This window comes from Falco biarmicus, chromosome 1, assembly GCF_023638135.1.
Source record: "Falco biarmicus isolate bFalBia1 chromosome 1, bFalBia1.pri, whole genome shotgun sequence".
Lineage (NCBI taxonomy): Eukaryota > Metazoa > Chordata > Aves > Falconiformes > Falconidae > Falco > Falco biarmicus.
Window position 1 is genome coordinate 16,966,558 of NC_079288.1, and position 21,924 is coordinate 16,988,481.

General features: G+C 40.7%; 1 protein-coding gene across 12 annotated transcripts in view; it reads left to right on the forward strand.

Annotated features, from left to right (window-relative positions):
- BCAS3 (BCAS3 microtubule associated cell migration factor) overlaps positions 1–21,924 on the forward strand; it is a 370,196-nt gene that overhangs the window by 190,050 nt on the left and 158,222 nt on the right. The window contains exon 23 of one of the 12 annotated variants that reach the window (XM_056357262.1): positions 19,121–20,533. The exons of the other annotated variants lie outside the window; for them this stretch is intronic. Coding sequence (XP_056213237.1) covers positions 19,121–19,218 — 98 coding nt within the window. The 3' untranslated portion in view covers positions 19,219–20,533. Of the gene's footprint in view, positions 1–19,120; positions 20,534–21,924 lie in introns of those variants that run through there. 12 annotated transcript variants of the gene reach the window in all.

Sequence of the window (21,924 nt, forward strand, 5' to 3'; positions counted from 1 at the left end):
CCATAGCGTTGCCAAGCTGTGAACTTTGGTTTTCGTGCCTGTGTGTTTCTCTGCAGGTGTGATTACTTTCTTTTCTTGAATTTTGTGACCTCTCCTGTTCGGTTTCCTTGATACTCAGAATTACCCCGTGTCTCCATCAGTCCAAATCGCGGCTGCTGAGCACATCTTCCTCCTTTGTCACAGCATTTTCTGTAGTTCTCAGTCTCTGCGTTGGCTCCTTTTCTGCCATATCGTGTACAATGTTCATACATTTGCAGCCAGGCATTTGAATGCTTGTTTGTATGTCATCTGTGGATTTTTTGGTGATTACCCCCAGCCTCTCATCATACTCATAATACCCCTCCATATTCGTTTCTGCACAAGAAGTTCATCCTTCAGGTGCCAGCTGTTGAAACACGCAGACACTTCTGAAGCCCCGTCTGCAGTGATGCCTACCAGAAACGTGATAACTCACAGCGCTTCGAGTTAGCTCTGTGCAAGGAGTTGCATGTGTAGGTTTGTGTTATCGTATTAGGTGCTTCATTTATGTCAGTATTACTTGAAGCTCGAGTAGACCCTTTTTTCTGTCCCATTCATTAGACTCTTACAATTTGTAAACTTCTGCAGCACGCAGCAGCGTGGGCATGGCTGGAAACAGCCGTAGGTAATTGTCATTAGTAAGCAAACAGAATACTTTAATTATAGAAATCCATATAGCATTTTCATATGAGGACATTTTTCTGAAATACTAGGAAGTGTAGTAAGCCAAGACATTTGAGACCTTTTTGCATCACGTTTTTTGAAAGGCCTTTTTTTCTGCTGACAGAAGATCTGCATTAAAAAAAAAAAATAATTAGTTTGATTTCAGTCATCTACTCAACATTTCTAAGCTACTTGCCAAATGATCCCAGGTGTGGGATTGCAGCAGGTAATTTCCTGCGCTGTATTTGTGCGGATGATTTTCTGTGTTAGAAGATGATATCGGCTCACCTGGCCTCTCAGTGACAGAGAAATCCTTTGTTTATTCATTTAGTAGGCAGATTAACCCTAATGAATATGGCTTCCTGGAAATAGATACAGGGGACAATAGCAAAGTGAGGAGTGGGGAGAAATGGGGCAAATTCCTTTTTCTTTCTTCACTTTTAAATAATGGTAGCTTTCATAGCGGGGTGTTTTAAATCAGAAAGGAATGCAAAATATGTCAACCAGAAATTCTTGATTTTAAACAAAATCTTTTTCTTTTATGGTTCAAAGAGGGTACTGGGGCTTAGTAAGTCTGGTATAATTCTGCCCTACTGAATCTGTTTGAGTGCTTTTTCCTGTCAAAAAGTAGGATAAAGCAGGCAGCTGAGATACTTGCACTGAAGTCCTTGTAGTTGGAGGACCTTGGTGTGTGTTTTATGCAGCTGCTCTTCACTGTTTTGTGGAATATGGGAGGGGTGTGTATGTATGTTAATTATTATTTCTGTGAACTGGGGGTTCATAATACAAACTTCCTTTGAAATAATTCATACATTGTACTAGGCAACTAGAGAAAAGTGTTAGTGGCTTAAATTATTTAATTCTTTCTTTTTCTTTCATGGGAGTAAAACTGTGGAATGGTGTGTTAAGTGTACATTGTGTTTGTTACCTGCCTAGCTGTATTATAAAAGAAGGCAGTGTTCATACAAAGCTTAGGATGCATGCCTTTCTTTCCCCAGTCATTCTTTCACCTTGAGATGACGCAGAAAGCTTCAAGAAAGCAGACGGTATATTTTCTAGTACTCCTGTTGTCTGATACACACAAGCATTTTGTATGAGGTTTGTGAAAGGCTGTACCATTATCCCTTTAAACACAAGGTGTAATTCCTCAGGTGTTGTTGACGTGACATTGAACTATTGTTCAGAATATAATGTGAGAATCTGCCAGAAAAGTAGTGGAGGGGAATCCAAAGCCCTAAGAAACCGAGAGGAAGATGGTCGTTGACTTTAGGGATATAAATCAGCCTTGTCGTGGTATTACATGCAGATTCGCTGCAGTATCACTCGGTTAATGTTTGAACAGCATGAATAAATTAACTTTATTCAAGCTCAAAGAGGGAATAACGTCATGGTGAATTAAGTTGTGTATTTGTTAGTATATGTGTATTTTTTAATGCATATACATGCATTAAATAACATCGTAAGTTAAAGGTAAAGTGTTTTTGTTTGCTAGCTCAGTTCACTGTTGTAAGCTACTAGTCAAAGTGTAGACATAAGTACAATGAATGGTTTTGCTACGTTTGAGAGAGGAACGATTTCTTGCATTTTTATGTGACTGGTACTTGAGATACATTATTCCCAAGGCATGGATGTGTAGACACAGATGTGAAAATCTCTTAACTTCCAACCAAACTTTTCCAGATCTTATCACTATAATTTATTCTTTACTCTCTATAGACTAGAAAAATGTCTTCTTTCACATAACTTTATACATTGGAGGGAAAAGAAAGTTCTTTTCTACCACATGGTGTTGAAGATGGGATACTGTTGGCTTTAGCGTGCTGACTTTTGTAGTTGCCTGTAAAAACTCTAGAGTTTCAGAAGGGAAGCGAAAAAACAGAATTTACCTTTCCACGAAGAATAAAAGTTTCCATTGTTTCTCAGCTACATTGCTGAAAGCATAAATGTGCAGGAACAGATAATTTTTTGAAAGTATACATTTATACGTGGGTGTGTATATATGTCTATTGGACAGCAATAAATTACAACAGAATTTGTTTGCTTTGTATGGAGATTGTTTTATCCTTCTTAAAGCTACTATTTATATAACCTTTAACCAAACAGAGAGTAGCCAAAGTATTTTTGAGAGCGAGAATTGTTTTTCTGGCTGGTGTGCGTAACAACTTAATGCACTCCAATCGTGCGGTACAGCGTAAGCTCGCGCTGTGCGGTAGCTCACCACGTTGATATGCAGACGGTTTGCCAGAGATTTTTTTTTTTTTTTTCCCCTGCATGTGAAAACTCAAAATAGATACATGTCACATTAGGTGTCATTAAAATAGAGCTTGTGATAACTAAATAATAAATGTAGTGGTACCTAATTACTTTCAAAAGATGTTGACACAGTTGCAAAAGAAGAATGTCACGGATTGCCTTTTGAAACGGTGTAGACTGTCTGTATTAGCCAGGATTTTTTTTTCCGTTTAGTGCAAACCAAAGGACAACAGTCATTATACGATTCTGTACTTTAAGTATTTTCATATTCCAACATAAATTGGCCCACCCAAGGATTATGTCTGTCTTATAAGGATGTGTTTATATAGTCATTGGGTGAAAGATTGCAGAAGTTGAACCACTAGTTTTGAAAGTCGAGCCAGACCAGGAAAAATCAGGATACAATTTGGCACTTATGGAGACTAAATGATTTCCTTTTTAGCTGCTGATTTCTACTGGGAAATGTATCCTTGGACTGAAAATTGCATCCGGAAAAATGTTTATGTAGTGTTTTTCAAATGACTGATTATTCCTCTAACCTTTAACACGCACTGTGTGTGATTTTCTTCCTTATTAACTCTTTCACAACCAAATGAGTGATTTCCTTCACTGTAAATAAAATTAAGTATATATTTCAATCATGCAATATTTTAATGATGCAATAACACAGCAAAAGGCAAGCTGGGGATTTTATTGAGTCAGTAACACAGGGAAATCCAGCTTGTCTTTTCTGTCAGGCTTTCCTAGAGGAAGGGTATCCTGCTATGACAGTGAGGCAGGTGCGGAGCACGTTGTCTTTTTATCCTGATTACTGCAGAGAAGGGGGACAAAAATATTTTTAAGATACCATTAGAAGCAGTTCTCTGCCAGTCAGGGGAGATCTCCCCAAGGTGTGTGTCTGAGGTGGAAGGACCGTGCTGCCAACTACTGGCTATTGCTGCTGAATACAGTCAATTAATTCATTGTTGGCTTGGGGTTGTCTGCAGGGGAATGGATTGGTGCAGCTAGAACAGAATAAGCAGTTTTAGAGTAGCTCCACAGACGCATGCTCTGACTGGAGCTAAAATAGGTTCAGTGGTGTCGTTTTCACATAAAGGCATACCATAATTCACTCTAGTCACACCTGTCTGTGTCCTTGTGTAGAGCACATTCATGGGGTGTCTCTTCTTGCATCCAGAACCTCAGGGATGCAGGATACGAGTTTGCATACAGGCTGTGGGAGTCCCTGCCTGTGCTGGCTTCGGTGCCTGACCATACTCCCCGTAGCTGAGCAAGGAAGCTGCAGGCAGCCCTGTAAACATCACGGGGTAGGACTAAGCCACATGTCTTTAAAAGGCATTTGACGTGATCCTGCTTTGAGTGGATCACACGTTAACAAATGAGCGGGTCTGAAACCGTAGTTTCCATTTTGGCAGAGCTGTCTGTAAATTAGGGTTGGTGTTTTCCTATGTAGAAACATGAAGAAATTTAATGATTTAATTAATCCAGTTTCTGTGAAAAGTATCATCCAGCCCATCACAAGTAATGTACTCGGTAAAAATTGCTTGAGTGGAAAAGGGGACTGAAGGAGAGCATAGCAAGAACAGCCTTATAATTGCTGCTCCTGATGGCCTTGTCGAAAGGGACAGGTTTGTGTCCTGAGAGAGGAAGGAGAGTTGGAAAGAAACTAAATTCCAGCCTTGCCAATCTCAGTGGATTCATGCTAAGTTGTCCACATCTCTGCAGCTTTCTGGGGCCTGGCGCTGGTAGCAGTGTTCATGATCAACAGGGTGATCTGTCTGTCCTTCTGACACCAGCTGTGGGATTAGATGATGAAAAATAAAAATATAAAGATGATGAAAAAAATTATATTCCTTGTGGCAATAGTATTGGTCATTCTTGGCGCAGTGGGGAGAAGAGGAAGTGCCTGGCAGCTGCTATTTTCTTTCATCTCATCTTCCAATTCTTTTTGATCAATTTCTCCTGCAAAGTTTTGGTTTTGTGCAGTTCAGGGAAGATGTGGATTTATAAGCAGACAGAGGATGCAGTCCTGCTTACCTCAGATAGCTTTTACCGGGAGCAGCGATTCCCAGGCAGTCTTTTTCATTTGAGGTAATAATGGTTTTAGGAAATTCATAGAATGTTAACAGTCAAATGTCTTTTAACCACCTATCGATGGAGTGAAATTTGGCAGATGACAGAGGAACCTCACGCTTTATTTCTAAAATCTAAATAGCCTGACCCTGACAGCTGTGCCGAGTCTCTTGCATTTATGAGATCTGAATGTTGGGGTTTGGGATTTTTTTTCATGTGGAACCCAGCAGAGTCTCTGACGGAAACTGTTGACCCTTCTTTGTGCTGTTTCTTTACTGTCTCGTCAAACATCTGGAAAGCAGCATGTTTGCAGTCATTTCACAACATAATTTTGCATTTACATCATGTGTTATCTGGTAAAAGTTTTCTTGTTTTTTCAAGGAAAGAAAAAAAAAAAAGGAGGGGGAAAGAAAAATCAGCAACTCAAAGGCTGCTGTAAGGTCAAGTGGCGACGGTGGATGCTGCCTGTACTAAACATATGTTTAGCTCAGAAAAGCTAAGGCAGTTCCCAAAAATTTGGTAACCATTATAGTACTTCCGAAGTCAGTTCCGGATGTCAGGCCCTAGGTGGAGGGGGAAGGGGCCGCGCCGAGTTCTCTGTGGCGTTCCACGAAAGGGCTTTAGTCTGGCAGCTGACGCAGCCGAGGAGCACATCACGCAAGGCAGAGCTCGACAGGAAACGCTTCTGCAAGTGCTGTTTTGAGAGAGGATCATGAGATCAGGCAAGGAGCTGTGAACTTTACATGCAACCAAGGCCAGATAGCATTGCACTAGCCACCTGAGGGCTTAGAAATAAGAAAGGAAATTAAAGGATCATTTAAGTGGAGTGGGACCAGACAACTTAAATGGCAATTTTCATCTTTGAGAAAGGAACACTGAAGTATATTGGATTCTTTGAAGTAAAGGAGGACGATTGATGTAGAGAATATCTTTGTTACATTCTGTGCTCTGGTTTAGCAGCTCTTCTAATACAACCCATCTCTAACTTCACTAAACCACCTATTTATAGCGCTCAAAAGTTTTGACTTCCAAGCACATTGTCTCTCCCTAAACTGAGCACGCTGTATGTGCCTCCTTTTAACGATCTGAAATTAGCTACTTGGGTAACTTCTGAATTCAAATGCATACTAATATAAGCACGATTAGCAGATTAGTTACTTGTGTTTTGATTAACATGAAGTAGCAAATGTTTTTATGCTGCTCAGGGTAACCCCTTTAAGCGTAATGAACCTGAGGGACAGCTCGGAACCCTTCAGGAGCTCAGGCTGAGTTGACAGCAGAAGGTTCTGTCCCTTCCCCTCTGGGGGTGGTTCAGGATTAAACCTTTGGTCAGAAGCCGCTTGGTGCCAGTGGTGCTCCCTGTTGTTTTAGGAACAGTTTGACAGAGGTTGCGCAGAAAGTGACACAGGTCCTGCCAGCCCAGGTCCCCAGGATGCTGGTTAGTAACCTGACAGGGCCCTCTGCTAATGGGACGCTTGCGAAGCAGCGAAGCCTACTGCTGCTGAAGCACAGGGCCGTTATTCTTTCTTAATTTAAATTGGGGTTAAACCCAGAATCTAAAGTTCTGTTAAAACCACCATTGTATGAGACACAGAAGCTGACTTAGCTATGGCTGTACGTCCTGCCATGGAAATACCAGTGAAGCCCGTGCGAGAGACCTCAAAGTCTGGGCCATGTGGAAGCATTTGCAGGTGCTCTTCTGTACCTCCCAGCTATAACTGAATCTGTTCTATGGTTTATGTGGTCTAAAACTTCAAGGAAAAAAGTAGTAGACAACAGTAAATAATTCTGGTTTGTTGGTTTAGGACTGTAGAAAGGTTTTCTACAGTAACACTCAGTTTCAGTGCTGGAGTCTGCTCACTGGATGGGTGTGATTTCTGGACCTTCCTGAACTTTGGAAGTAGGAACAGTGGAAGAATCTTCTTTTTCTGTGATCTTTCCATGTACGGCTATAATCACTTTATCTACGTGGGCCAGGTTTCCAGGTACCATAGAGATGAGTCTTAACAGGGGAAAAAATTGTGGATGGCAGCAGTTGTGGTTTTGGAAAAGCTTGCTCTGGGATTTTTGTTTAACAGCTATTGGATAGGAGGATGCTTAGTTTGCTAATTTGGATGCCAATACTTAGTATGGTTTTACAGCTCACAGTTATTTCATAGTGGTACTGGCATCTAAGCTGCTTGGGAAAAAGCAGAAGAGGTTTGGGTGTGCATTCAGCTTTTTTCTGTGATGTATTTGGCAAGCATTGACGCAGGCTTGGGAATTTGGACAATTTCAAGGAATAATAATGACTATTGAAATATTAATTGTTTCTGCAGTTGGAACATTGCGCAATAATTTTAAAGGGATCAGATGCAGGGAGATCATCACAAGTACAGATAACCTATGCAGGTATTTTTCCTTTTAAGATGACATCTGTTTAGCTGTGTTTATAAATAACCTTTTAAAGCAAAAGAAACAGACAAAGTACTTCACTCTTCCATGGTGATAATACAGGAGGTGTCTTGGGAGTGTGTTATCTTCTGTCAGTTTCCCTTTCCTCTTCTTTCTGTTTAAGTATATACTGATCTTTTTCTCCAGAAACCGTAGGACAGCAGCACTAAGTATCCATTGCCAAGTTTGTTTCCTTGAGTGCTTTCTAGTAGGAGGTAGAAGTGAAATACATTGAATTAGTCAAACCAAGCTCAAGGGTGATAGCGCTTTGCCTCTTTATCAATAAAGTACCCTTTATACAGCAGGAACAATTTGTGTGCAAGAGGCTTTTAAATAATATCTCCAAATGCAAGTCCTGCTAAGCCTAGAAGGTAGTGATGGTTCACTGACTTATTATTTTTATGTAGGCCGTTCTTCCTTGAGGCCACTGAGCCTTCAGGTTTCTCCAAGCCTTTAGTGGTCTGCACTTCACTGTTATTCTTTCCCTGAGAGTGCTGATTAGTGACTTGCGGTATGGATGCTGATTTATCGCAGCCGAGAGTTGCCCCTTGGGGGCTGAGCAGAAACACTCATGAAGGAGCCCTGATTAAAAAGAGTGGTAATGAAGACAAATGTTTCAGAGGGAGTCAAGAGCAAACCAGGCCCTGGCATTCCCACTGCTCCTCTGAGCTTTTGGAGAGGAGGTAACAGTGGCCAAAGGAAATATTTCCCCCTTGTTGTTTATTTCTCATGGCACTGGAAAAATTTTTCTTTTCCTCCTGGGTGTTCTAACTCTCACTTGTTAACTGCTTTTCATGCAGGGTTGCAATTAACCCTTGGCAGATACTTACCATGTTCCCTTTATATTCACTCTATACATAAAGAAGTTTTTATGTTTTGACCTGTTAACCATTTTAAGATTCTTTAAACTTGACAGTTTCATCTAATTTCTCACGTCATTAAATCGTACTTTATTTTCCAACAGTCCATTCACATGAGGTTTGGTGTTTGTTTGATATCTTTAATCATCTTTTTTCCACACTGCCCTTTTTAGTAAGGAAAAAGAATGACAAAAAGTAATGCTTACAATGAAGTTTTAAATCGGGGAGAGGTCAGAAAGTTCCTATCTAGTGTTGGACGTGTAACTAAAGAGAGATTTCAAAAGCATATTGGTAGGCTCTAGATAGTCAGACACTTCTGTTAACTAGGAATTCAAAACAAAAATAAACATAAGGATTTCACCCTATTGTAGTTTTTTTAATTCTGTGGGTTTTTCCATTTTTAAAGATCAGCATGGGTTATAATTAGTGTATGAATGGAAAAGCTGAGTACGTGGAAAAACATGCCCCGACTTTATCAGCCTTTGTATTATGAATGCAGGGATTCGGTAGGCCTATTAAAAACCATCCTAATCTCTGCAGTTATTTTCTTGTCAGATCTGTGTTCGCATGAGGATGCCGTTGATCTAGAGAGAAGATCTATCTCCTGCAGGAGCATTTATGAAAGCAGCAGTGGCTGGCACCGAGTGCCTTTGCTCTCTGCCCCCGACCAGGTGTGGCGCAGGAGCTGGTATTGCTGCAAAGGGCTCTTCCTCTTGAGGTGCAAGACTCTGCACTTGTCCTTGTGTGTCCCCAGGTTTTTGTCAGCCTGTTCCCTCAAGTTCCCCTGAGTGGCAGCCCTGCCCTCGAGCATTTCAACACATCCTCCCAATTTGGTGTCGTCTGTAAATGTGACGGCAGTGCGCTCAGTTGCTTCTTCCAAGTCAGTGATGCAGATGGGAAGGAGGACAGGTCCCAGGGCAGCCCGCTGTGGTACTCCACTTGCTACCAGGTAGGGTGACCTGTTAATCACTGCTTGCTGAGCTTGATTGTCCAAAAACAGCAGGCAAAACCAGAAGCAAAGTGCAGTTGGGAAGCTGAGACGCTAATCTCGTATCTCAGACAAGTCAGTCTGCTGAATGATGCAGGAACGGGAGCATAGTGGATCTGGGAAGCGTTCCTGTGCCATCCTTATGGCTTTGATGGCTTCTTCAGGAAGCAAGCAGTGAGAATGTGTAGATGGCCCATTGTGTTCAACAAGAATGTCAGGGTACTCTCCAAACGTTAACTTTCCGTGCTGTTTTCTCTTATGCTTTGCTTCAGAACAATATTCTAACCTATCACGCAGAAAGTTTCTTTTTTCTTTCTAAAATAGTGCAATAAAGAAATAGTTCATCCAGAAAAGAACAGGGAGAAGGGTGTTCTCTGATTGACTGGCCTCGTTCATGATGCACCGAAAAGGGTCAAAGATTGTTTTGAGAAAGTATTTTAAAGGATGGGTCTGTGTTTTCTCTCTGTCTGAGAATCTACTTACAACTTCCATAGTAGTTCTTGCAGTGTTAAATAAACTTACTGAACTAGGACATCCAAGGCTACTATTTAATCAGTCTCGTACTTCAAAAGTATTAGAATGTAAACATTTTCCAGCACTAGGTTTGAAAAATGAAAACAAAAATTAAGGTTCCTTAATACCATTTTGTTAAACTGAATTATTCTGTATGGTAGTGATGTAGAATGAAGCAACACTGGGGACTCCACACCTCACAATAGATGAAAGATTGTATGTGTTTTGTTGCCAGATTTTTAAAGTTAGTGCTCAGCTACTTCACTTTGAAAATCCAAATGATGTTGGACACTTCAAAACTGGCTAAGGAATCTCAAAACTTGTAAAATTTAAGTAAGTTTTGGAAATTATTTTTGAAGATACTGTTTTGTGTACCTCCAAATTCTATCATTGTGGCCATATGAAGTTACCTAAATTTACTCCACAACTGTACAGAGTTCAGGAAAGGTTGATAATGTATTGCTAAGTGAAAAGTCGTATGAGCTTTTTTACGCTGAAAATTGTTGAGTGTAAAGGGGGAGCTACATCTCGTTATAGCAGTGTCTGGAACATTAAAAAAATCACAGCAACTGGTGTAAGCTTAGTGGCACCAGCCTTTGTCTCTGAGCCATTGCACTTTTCAGAATTTTGGAAATCTTTGGTTTTAAATCTGATTAACTTGTGGGTGTTGGAGAGTTAGTCTGAGGCTGGCATTGCTGCACTAGTCAGATTGCATCACCATCAGCTGCCCACTAATTATCAGGAAATTTATAGCTGCATTAGGTAAATGTCACTTCACTGCAGTGGCCTGGAATAAGAGCGTTTTCTGCTCTGAATTAGCACCATCGGCACGTCTCAGCGAGAGTCTATCCAAGCAAGCTAAGGGCTTTATTTATGTACAAGCATATTAGGTTTTTAAGAAAGGGTAGCTGAAAGATGTTGTATTGCTTTTGTGAACCGTAACATGTCCCATCGTAAATATGTGTTTATTCATTAGCCATAATCACATGTAAAGTGTTTAAAAATAATTTGCTAATTGCAGAGCGGCTAGGTCTGCATTCAGTAACGTAATATTCTGCATGTACTTAATCTGTAGGAGCTCTTAGAAAGGTAACCCAGAACAAGGATTGCTTGGTCTGTATTCCTTCTGGTAAGATTCTGTATTAGGTGATGTAGTAGTCCTGCAAATCTGAGCAAGTATTCTCAGATGTTGCAGAATTATGAATCTCCTGGATTCATATTTCTGAGTTGCTCAGCAGAACAGTAGCTTCGAGTGAGGTTTTGGGCAGATAGTTACCATTGTCTTTAAGTATGGAAGCAAGGGCACGCAGTTGTCTGTTGTGATGCACAAATCCCTCAAAAAGCCAAAGGATCTCACATTGTGAAAGGCTCAAGATAGAAGAGACTTGAAATAAATAAATAAATATATACGCACACACACTTTAAAAAAAAACACCTTCGTTCTTAATGCTGGAAATTAGGTTCCTAACTCTTCTCAAAAGCTTGTCCAAAAGGCCAGCATGAAATTCATCGTGCTTCAGAATGATACCAGAATATCTGAAGAGTTTGCCACTATGAATTCTTTATAAATACCAGTATGACTGATGGCTTCTATTCTATGAGTGACAACATCTCAACAATTGCACTATAAATATAGAAGGGTTCTTAGGAAATGCTGACTAAATTCTAGACAAACTTACCCTTTACATCTCTTTTAAGGAACTGAATAGCTTTAGTGGTCCTTTCGCATTTTTCTGCCATGAAATCAACCATAACTTTTGAAAATCAATTTTTTTAAAAAAATCATATGTGCCTGAGCTGTGCCTGCTATAAATTTTTCAGCTGATTTCTAAATCCTTAGTTTTTAGAAAATTTAAAGAAAATCTTTAGGCTTTCATTTACAGTATTGTTTGCTTGCTTGCTTTTTTTGCAAATAACATCCAAATGGACAGAAGTGATGTTTAACAAATTTCTGCTGGGTGATAACCTGGAATTATGTATCTTTCATATTGGTTTTGGATAGCCTCCCAAAAGACGACCTTAATTATGTCTACTTCCACAAATAATCCTGTAAAGCACTAGAGTTGCAGGCAAAGCATTACTTGTATTCACCGAGCCCCAATGCACTTTCTCGATTTCTGGGTGTTTATCCATGCAGGAAAGGCACCTACCGCTCACTGCTGTTAGTAGATTCACTGTAGTTAATTAGGAAGTAGAAGAGATTTAAAGAAAGTCGCTGTCCAGTATTAAGCACTTGACTTCCCTTCTGGTTTTACTCTTGCTGCTTTTATGGTTCAAAGTGATACAGATCAGACAAAGCTTTTGTGTACTGTATTCAGCGGGCCTTTCTTCTGGGTGAGTAACACAAGCATTGGCACAGCCCAACTGAACCACTTACTTCAAAAGGATCTTTTTATTAGATAAGAGCAGATACTTACACATCGTAGTCAGAGGAATATAATTTTTAGAAAAGACAATTCTGCCTGCAGGTCTGTTTCAAGGTTGTATTGAAGTTGCTTGCCTTTGTTCTTGGTGAGATGCAAACCCCACAACCCCCCTTCTGCCATACCTCCCAATTCCAGCATGCAAGCGAAGGACTGAAAATCTGGAAGTAAATTCGGTCTTAAACAGGTTTACTGCAGGCATTAAAACTGTCTTGTGAGAGAAGACTTCATCTCTTGCCGCCGCATAGTTAGCGGTATAGAGTTCTTCCCAGTATGCTTAGTAGGAAAGTAGTGATCGCTTTGATTGTGGTTAGATCTAGTGTGTCTTGCTGCTTAATTACCTTGACTAATGTGAGGGGCGATTTTACTTGGGAATTTTGAATTTGACTTGGGTAGAGCAAGATCAGATGACAAAAGCAGCCGTCCGTCAGCTGTACCTTGTAAGCAGCTTTCTGTCAACGTGCTGAGCATGGTTCTGGTGATCCCCATCACTTACTGAAAAGGCTGTCTTGCTCGCGGGGGTTTGCAGGGCTCCAGCAAGCAGCCGGGGGAGGCTCTGTTATCCCTTGCAAGGCTGTAGTTAACGGTTTGTATATGATACCTTAGTTAACGACAGTGAAACTTATTTGAATTACCGTTGTACCAATTGGGTGTTGGGGTAGGCAGGAGCTAGACATGAATCTGCTGTTTCTCTGTGTCACTGATGCCAGGCTTGTCAAAGCTTGGCTGAAGTGCTATGTGCAAGGGTAGTTCTTTTTCCTGGCTGGAGAAGTGCTTAGTTCACGGCAAAGTTGAAATTCCATTGATGCAAATGAGTATCTTCAGTTGTATACATCCCTAAATACCCTGGGGTTTTTGCTGGAGATACTGTTTCATCGTTTAAAGCCAGTGTTCAGAAGGACCTTGAAGCCTTTATGTGAAAGAACTTAAGAGCTGAAATAACTAAAACTAAAGGGTATGAGAGAGATTCCACTGGAGATAAAAAGTATTGTTACTATATCTTTTTATCTATATGTGTACTTACACATATCTTTCCAGTTTGCATGGCTTGCCTTGGGAAGTACAAATGCACCTCCTTGTTCGGTAAGTAGGTACCGTTTGGGTAACTTGAGCTCAGCAAAGTCTGAATTGCGTCTTTGAATGCTGATAGAGCTCCACCAAAACTTGGCAAATCACTTGTGTAAATGCGGCAGCTTCTGCAATAAGCTGATGAGCCAAGCAGGGGTTTTGCACAGCTGCTGGCTTGTTCCTTCAGCGGCAACTGGCTGCTTAGGGCCTTTCCTTAGCCATGAGCAAGAGATTATGAGGAGATAAGACCCTGACGAAACACTAGTGTGTTAAGGTGCATGCATGTGGCACGTGTAGCTTTTAAGATTACCTTTAGAAATAAGCTTTAAATCTTACCCTTGTATTTTGTAGTGTGTTAAGGGTTCACGGTGATGCTAAGCGTTGTTCCCAGTGGGAGAATCATCAGCAAAGTCTAGGTTGCCCTTGCCAAAATTCAGCGTTCCCCAGCACTCGTGATGACCTGTCCGAGGGTGGGGTTTGCCTCTAGATTCTCCCTCACTCTGGCTCTGAGCTTGGTCCATCAGAGGGCTGCATTCATGTTCTTTGTAAATGAAGATCATTCTCTGCTCCAGAAGTTAAAACATTCCTGAGACTGCAAACGGCTTACAAGGTTTGCTTCAAGAGATGCCCAATTACTCCCTGTATTTATAGCATTCATTGTACATGCTGGTCTCCAGGGAAACAGGTAAGCACAGGGCAAGTGCTGGGAGAGGGGGATGGTGCCATACACGCAGACGTAGGGAGGGACTCAGCCCCGAGGTCCGTTCGGTCCGTGACTCTGGTGGCTGGTTAATATTTTGTAGGCTGGGCGGGTTGTTGTTCTGGAATGCGGAAGTGTCGCATGCGTTCGTGTAACCATCAGTGGAGGGCTTCTCATCTGCGATAGTAAATTAATAAACAGCCAGACTCTTCTTGCATAAAACTTTTATGCTAGAGCTTTTCTATAAGAAATGACCTTATATAATTAGGTACATTACAATAGTATGAATTTATTATATATATATATATAATGGGGCATTTGGATATTGCATGATTTAAGATCTTGTTACATTCTATTTCAGAAGTGTTCTGACAACTACTGTCTTGGTAAAAGATGCTTTTTCCTCTAAATTTAACCTGATTGATCATTTTGTAAAAGTGTCACTATTTTGCAAACAGAATACAGAATGGATAAAATAACTTCTCATACAAAACAACCTGTTGTTGATGGTAGCAATTTATTGCTAGCTTTTACCATGTGTCATATGGAGCAGCTCAGAATTAAACATGGCGCTTTAAAAATACTTTATACAGTCTTCCTCAGAACATAGGTAATTTTGAGTAACTTTACTGACAATTGCTTTTTTAATGGGCCTTGATGGAAGTGAATGACAGTCTTCGCGTTCCCTGGAGGAGCATCTGTCTTTGCAGACAGCCGTTGTTGTGATTCTGTTAATGGTCTAAGTACGACCTCACTGTGTCGGACTAGTCAGGCTGCGGTGTGTGGCACGGGGATGTGGCAGCTGTCCTTCGGGAGAGCCTGTGACACTGGAGTGGAGTCGAACTTCTGTCTTACACTGTTTGTGTCGGACACAGTAGCCCGATTTCATTGCGATCCTTAGGATGGCTGCTCCCAGCCTGGCATCCTCTTACCTCGGGGCACTGCAGAGGTGAGCCCCAGTGTGTTACTTACCCACCCAGCTCTTAAATCCTCATTAACCAGCTTGACAGCATGAAAGCAAGACAGAGGACACTTGTATGTGGTCTAAGTTTTGGGCACCATTGAGCCAGTTAGTAAAGGAGAGAGCCAACATTTCAACAAGTGTCACAGCCACTTTCTTTTTTCAGAAGGAGGTGCTGGAGCAGTTCCTGCTGCACACGGCAGCTTGTTGAATGAAAGTAATGAATGTTAATCCAGCCTCATTGTTCCAGGGTCAAATGCAAATGCAAAAAAAAAAAAAACAACCCAAAACAAAACACCAAAAAAAAAAAAAAAAACCCAGACAGGGTGACAGTGTGGTAAATCATGTTTGTTTGCCCTGAGTATTAGGTTGGGGGTTTGCCTTTTTTTTGTTTGTTTGGTTTTTGTGGTTTTGGTTTTTTTAAAAAAATTACCTATCACTTTAATGTGTACTTTTCATTCTCTTTTGGAGTGTGTATAACAGCAGGCATTCCAGCTGAGTTCAGTCTTCCTTGTGAGGTGAGGACTTTTGTCCTCTATTTGTTGTTATGCAATATTGTGCTGCTTTCAGTGATGAAGTAAAGGGGGGAAAAATTGTCTGCCAATATGACTGTGATGTTTGGATGATTTATCTCATTCCTCTTCTGAGTAACCTAACTTTGACATTATTCGTGAACTCCAAGCCTTGCTTGCGTTGTTCTTGCTAGTAGAAAACATAGCAAGGATGTAGTGGGTAATTGAACCCAGATGCACCGAAGGCTGCTCAGCCAGACTGTTATTTTAGCCTACACTAGTAGGTTTTTTAATACGAGTTTGACCTTACTTTGAAACATTCTCAAAATACCATACTTTAATATCAATTTATACACTCTTGCTTTAAGATGGGGTAGAGTCATTTGAAAAAGTAATGAAACACTTTCTACCTGTTAATATAGGAGATACATTAACTCCAAAACTCTTTCTGTATCTAAGGAACAAGTTTTACATGCTGCCTTTCTAATTGGAGCGTTATCGTGTGCCTGTAGTTGGGATCATTACTGTCAGGGAAAAGATAGCTGTCTGCTTTAACTGTGCCAGCTGCATGTGCTGCCTCTGCAGCGAGGCGGCACGTTTGGCAGGAAGGTTTTAGGCATACAGTGATATGAAGATTTACCAACTGTCCATTTCAGTAAGGTATTAAACAGAGTTTAATGGCCAAGGTACATACTCATCTTCATTATTTTTAATGGGAGGTAAATGTTCAATGCATGTGTTCTGTGAGGTTAAGCTGTGTTAAACAGCTTAGAAATGCATTCCTCATTTTAAAAAAGAAAAGAAAAAAAACCTACCCATGTCTCACTGCCAGAATGGTAGTTTGATTTTGACATACGTGTAATGTGCTTTCCATATCCACAATGTATTTTTCTAAAGGAGGAGCTGCTAACAGCAGTGCCGAGCAGAGCTGTGTTTTGCTCCTCAAGACATGCTTTGTCAGTAACAACAGAGCACGAAAAAATCTTATGTATAATTCAATTGCCTGAGAAGATGGCATACTCTTTTTCTGCTTAAACAGAGCTGGTTTTCATTTGTTATTGCTCTGGTCAGGTGGGGAAGGTTGCTACCTCTCTAATGTGTCTGCCTAATTATTCTTTGTTATGTGATGGCAGGGAGTTAAAAGTTTTGTGGCTGTACATCAACAGCTTGATGGTAAAGTAATAAAGAAGCAAGGGTTTGTGGTAGATCTTGAAGTTAAGTACTCAAATTGATTATTTCTTTCAATTTCACTTTAATTTAGGGCTAATTCTTACAACTACTCTTTGTGAAACAGAGGATGTTTAAGGGATAGCGAAAGCGAGTGGGTTGAAGTTATTTTAAATTCTTCTTAAAGCATTGCTGTACACACTCGCTGTTGATTCAGCTGAAGTGGTGCTGCCCTTGGTTTCGAACTGTAGTCCATCGCTTCGTCTAAAAACCGAAGCTTTAATTGAACTGATGGTGGCAAACTGCTTTAAACCTGTTTAGCTTTGGGCAGTGCAGCTTAAAATATAGAAAGCGAGAAATTAAAAATGCTTTAGTGTTTTTCTTTCTGTTCTCTTATCAGAAATGTTCGTTCAGACTATAACAACTGTTAGAACAAGATAACAACTTCAGGCCAGCTGTCAAATGTTTACCATTATCAAACCTCTCCCTAGGGTAAGATGCGACTTTGGCTCGCCTCACCGGCAGTAATTTAATTTTTCCTTCGTTCTGACTCGGAAATGGCAGCATTTTTCAAAGCTTCCTCCCACTGATGGCTGAAATTTTCCTTGTGAAATGATTTCCACCAGTCTTGAATCTTTCTTGCTTCTGCCGTCTTCACCTTTACTGATGGTTCTGCAACTCATCACCAGCTATGCAAACTGACAGTTCACATCCTGGGGCAGCAGCCGGGGCTGGCCTGCAGAAAGGAGCAGCCTGACCAAATTTACGCTCACAAGATCTCTTAATTCACAAAAGCATTTGCTCTAGTTCCTGTTCTCTGCTGCAGGGGCTTTTGGGGGGGGCGAGCAGGAGAGCGTTCAGAGGGGAGAGAGGCACTCTTCACACTCTGCTGAGTACACAGGCTTTTGAGATGAAAAACAGACGGAAAGAGACATTTCCAGCCATCTTGCTGATCTGTGCAGGGGTTCACTGAACTGTGCAACATAGCACCAGACCCACGTATCATTTAATGTGCTAATTTCTTCTTTCTTCTCTCTTTTTTTTTTTTTGAGTGAGTGAGGGAGTTTTTCATTTTGTTGACAAGCATATTAAAATTAAAAGTGGAAACAGTTAAGAGAGAGCCTGAAATGTAAACTCAGTACCCACCAGTTACTTCCTCCTTTGACATTTAGAGCTCTGGAGAGATCTGCTTAGTTTTGAAAAGCCTCTGACAAATGAGAATAGTCAGAATAAGTTTTCTATTTGGTCTGAACTGCACATAACATCATGATTCCCACCACCCCCCCAAGCTGAAACATATGCCATATGCTTGCCCAAATGCTTCCCTTTCTTGCACTGCAAGACAGATACGAAACTTTTGTTACATTCTTTTCCTAGACAAATATTTTGTTCCTTCTTCCTTACAGCCACTCCCTCCCACCCAAGGCAGCTTGCAGCCAGAGGAAAGTGATGCTTTCCCCGCAGCCCTTAGCGCAGCCGGGGTGTGCTTGCTCGGTAGCAAAAGGTCATTCAAACACGTTTTTGGTATTCTTTGGCGCTCTGATGGTAGCTTTGCCTAAGAATAACCCATTTTACAGTTCTGTGATTACTTTGGAGAAGAAATGTGCAATAATACCAGAATGGGAATGGGGGGAGAACGACATTCCAAGTAATTTGATCACACTCCTATAGTATTTGCTTTGGTACTTTCCTATCATTAGCTATCCAGTTGCTTAAGGAACAGCTGCACAGTCTGGTAAATTAATATATGTTATAGTCAGAAGTTTAGACAGAAGGAAAAGTTAACTTAGTTTGTCCTAACATTGATCCTGATCTCGCTAACTGGTATTCTAATTGAAGGTGGAGGAATTTTTAGCTCTTCTGATGTGTAAAGTAGTCCTGTCTCTTGGTAATGGTGGAGTTTTACAAAATACAGATCTATTTCTAATGGCATCTCATGCCCTTAGCATTAACTCTACTTTGCATTTTCTGTTTTCTGAGCTTTTAGGCATTGTGAGAAATATGTGAGAGATTTGCAAACAGGGGCAAGGAGGGGTCAGATGTATCAATTTGCGTGGATTCCAGCAAGCAAGAGTACCCTGCCTTACAAATGGGAATTAACAGGAGAGCTGCTTTCCACATACACTTTGCGGAGCACAAAATAGCGGTAACTGGTAGAGATACTTGTGATCTTAAGAAACTGACAAAATGGAAAAATAAACATGAATCTTATCACTCTGCATTTTTGTTCGGGATAAAAGTGTTTGAAGAAAAATCATAAAGGAATCCGTGGTAGCTCAAGGAGGTTAAACTCAACAGTTGTTTCCTTTGAAGTGTATGACCACGAGGTTAATTGCCAAAACTGCTTGTGGAAAAGGTGGTAACAATTTAACAAGACTGTACAACTGCAGCAACTCAGATGAATATCAGGTGTTTGCAGATGGGGGGGGGGGGGGGGGGAAGGAGGGTTGGTGTGTTGGGTGTTTTTTTTTTCCTTTTTTCCTAACAGGAAAAGGGGAGAAAAACCAGAATGAGAACCAGGGGACAGAGTGGGAGAAGAAAAGCCCGACTAAACAGCCAATAATTCCTTGTTTGCTTTGCCAATGAGGCTGTAATTGGCCGGGAGGTTAATCACGGCCTGTGGATTGGCGGGCAGCAGCGCTCCGCACTCACTCCATGCTGTTCGGCAGGAGACAGCAATTATTCGAGCTTTCACGTCTCTTCTTCAGGCTGACAACGACTCTGATTTATTAATCCCAGTAAGACTGCTGCGAGGAGTTTACAGTTCAAGGCATTGGTTTTGTGTTTCTGCTGCTTGCAGTCAGGTTTATCCCAGAATCTGTTTTTCCAGCTCTGGATCAGTAGGTTCATTTGTCCTTTTCCGAAACTGCCATACTTCTAAATCTTTCTTAATTTAGTGGGAACAAAGTCTTTAAACACGGAGTTCCCTGAAGCCCTCCAGAAACCCAATTAGGTCAACGCAATATCATAATTGGAAAGCTGAAATCCCTTACCATTAGTTACACTGGGTAAGCAGAGATGCGGAAGTGTGATGTAAACAGAAGGAGAAGAAATTATTTTAATGTGGCTTTTCACTTCTAGAGGGAGACCCTTTATAATTTTAACAATATTGTCAGGGCACTTTAATTTTGACATCCCTTCCTAGAATTCAGCGGTGTGTTTTTTCCATTGTTATATTTTATATCTGTAGCAATTTGTGGAACTTGGAAAATGTGTACAAAGTACAGCTTTTTCAAGCTTTTTTCATGTAGACAAAGAGTTGGCAATGCCTGAAAACAATGAAAAGGAATCTTTAAATCGTTAACCAAACTCTTTTGAGCCTCAAAGAAAGTTTATGACAGAAAGCTTGCTCACTAGTCACTAATCCCTAGTTACATAGATTTCTCTCTGTCAGATATCCTTAATGAACTGCAAGTTTTATTAACAGCAACTCAAATAATATTTTTATAGGTCAATGTGCAATGAGCAACCAGCAAAACTTTGAAACCTTCCTACTACCACATAATTTATTTGCTCCACCGTAAAGCCAAAGCAGCAGGCTGAATCCTAAATTTAATGCATACTGTAATTTTTCATGTTTTGTTTTGTTGTTTTTGTATTGTGTCTTAAAAGCAAAACTTCTTCTGGGAAGAATTCTCCCTTTGCAGCAAAGCAAACTCTGTGCTCCAGCTGGAGCATCACGGGATGTTGTTGGCCACCATTCACAGCAGTCAGGAAATGTTGTGTGCTAATGTATATGATGTAATTCAAAAGATCACATCTCTTTGGTCTGGTAAAGAACCATGAATTTGGGTCATGAAGGAATCGCCCAAATAATGACACCCTGAAGTGCATTGTTTAATCTATTGCTTGCTCTTTATAAACAGACTTCATTAAATCACAGAGTCTGGGCATCTATGGGAAGTGATTAGAACCAAAGGGCAAGGTGTTCAGAGACCCCCAGTTTCATCCTTTCCTATGAGAAGTGACTGAGAGAAAGAACTAAATCGGCTGCCAAACACCTATAAATCTGCCGTAGCATCTTGCCTGTCATAAGCCATTTACATTTTTATGATTAGATTATGGCGCTCTCACTGTTCCTATGCCAGTGATGGTTTACAGGTGGCAGGAGCCCTACTTCCAACCCTCCAGAAGGTACCTGCCAGTCTTGCTTTTTTATTAAATAGATACGGGATTTATGTAACACCATTGCTATAAAGCATAATTCACACTTATGAGAAGGGCAAAAGAACTTGGTTTACAAGTGTGATCTCTCTCCAATATTGATTTAGACTCTGCTCTTGAGGACAATGGCACGTTGAAAATAAGTGTTGCTTAATATAGACCATCCTTTCTCATTTTTCAAATTAATGTGGTCTCTAATGGTATCCAGTGGGTCAGGGTGACTCGGCAGACAGAAAAGCTTCACTCTCATTGGGGTGCTAAGCAAGTCTCAGCTACAGCAAAGAGGATAAGCCAACTCTTTCAGTTTTAAACTTTAGGAATGTTTCTTCTTCATTATAAGGACACATACTCGCTAAAACACATGGGGGAAGATATTCTTCCACATTGTTCCCCCCCCTTTTTTTTTTAATAAGGGCGGGGGGGGCAGAGGCTTTGCAATCTGCATATGCAAATCCTGCCGTGTTCCTCCTAGACAGGAGGAAACTCTAACTCTCAATAGATATTTATTTTCTAAATTGGCGACAGACATGCGAGCGAGAACGTTCAAATGACTTCAGCTCTCTTTCTGCCTTCATTATGTCAGGCTAGCAGATCACATATGGCATTATGGAAATCAGTAAATGAAAACCATATTGATCAGCATTGAGAACAAATGTAAAAAAGCTGGACTAAAGGAGGAGAGGTGGAGAAGTATGCTCCACTGTTCAACCTGATAGGCCCTCGTTAAGGCCTTTAATCATTTATTAATGTAAACTCCCTCCTTCCCTTTCCACTCAAATTACCTCAGCCATAGAGCATCCTGCTCCATTTATCTTTTAATGTTTCCTTTATTTAATTTATTTTTAAGCTATACATTATACTTTTATTACAAAATCAAGGGTTTTTTTCTTTTCTTTTTTTAGAGGACAGTATTGAGCAACCAGATTTGATCTAAAGGTCCCAGCAAGCTTGCTGGAGCATTAAGGGGAAGAGCAGCGAGCAAGCCTTGCTTTTCGTTGGATGGCAGATTTGGCGTGCTGGAGAACTTGCCGTGAAAAGGAGTGTGTATTACAGAACCTCCCCCACTTCACGCTGTTTGTAATTAAGGTTGTGTCAGCATTTCCATCATAAACCCTTGTTTACAGGGTT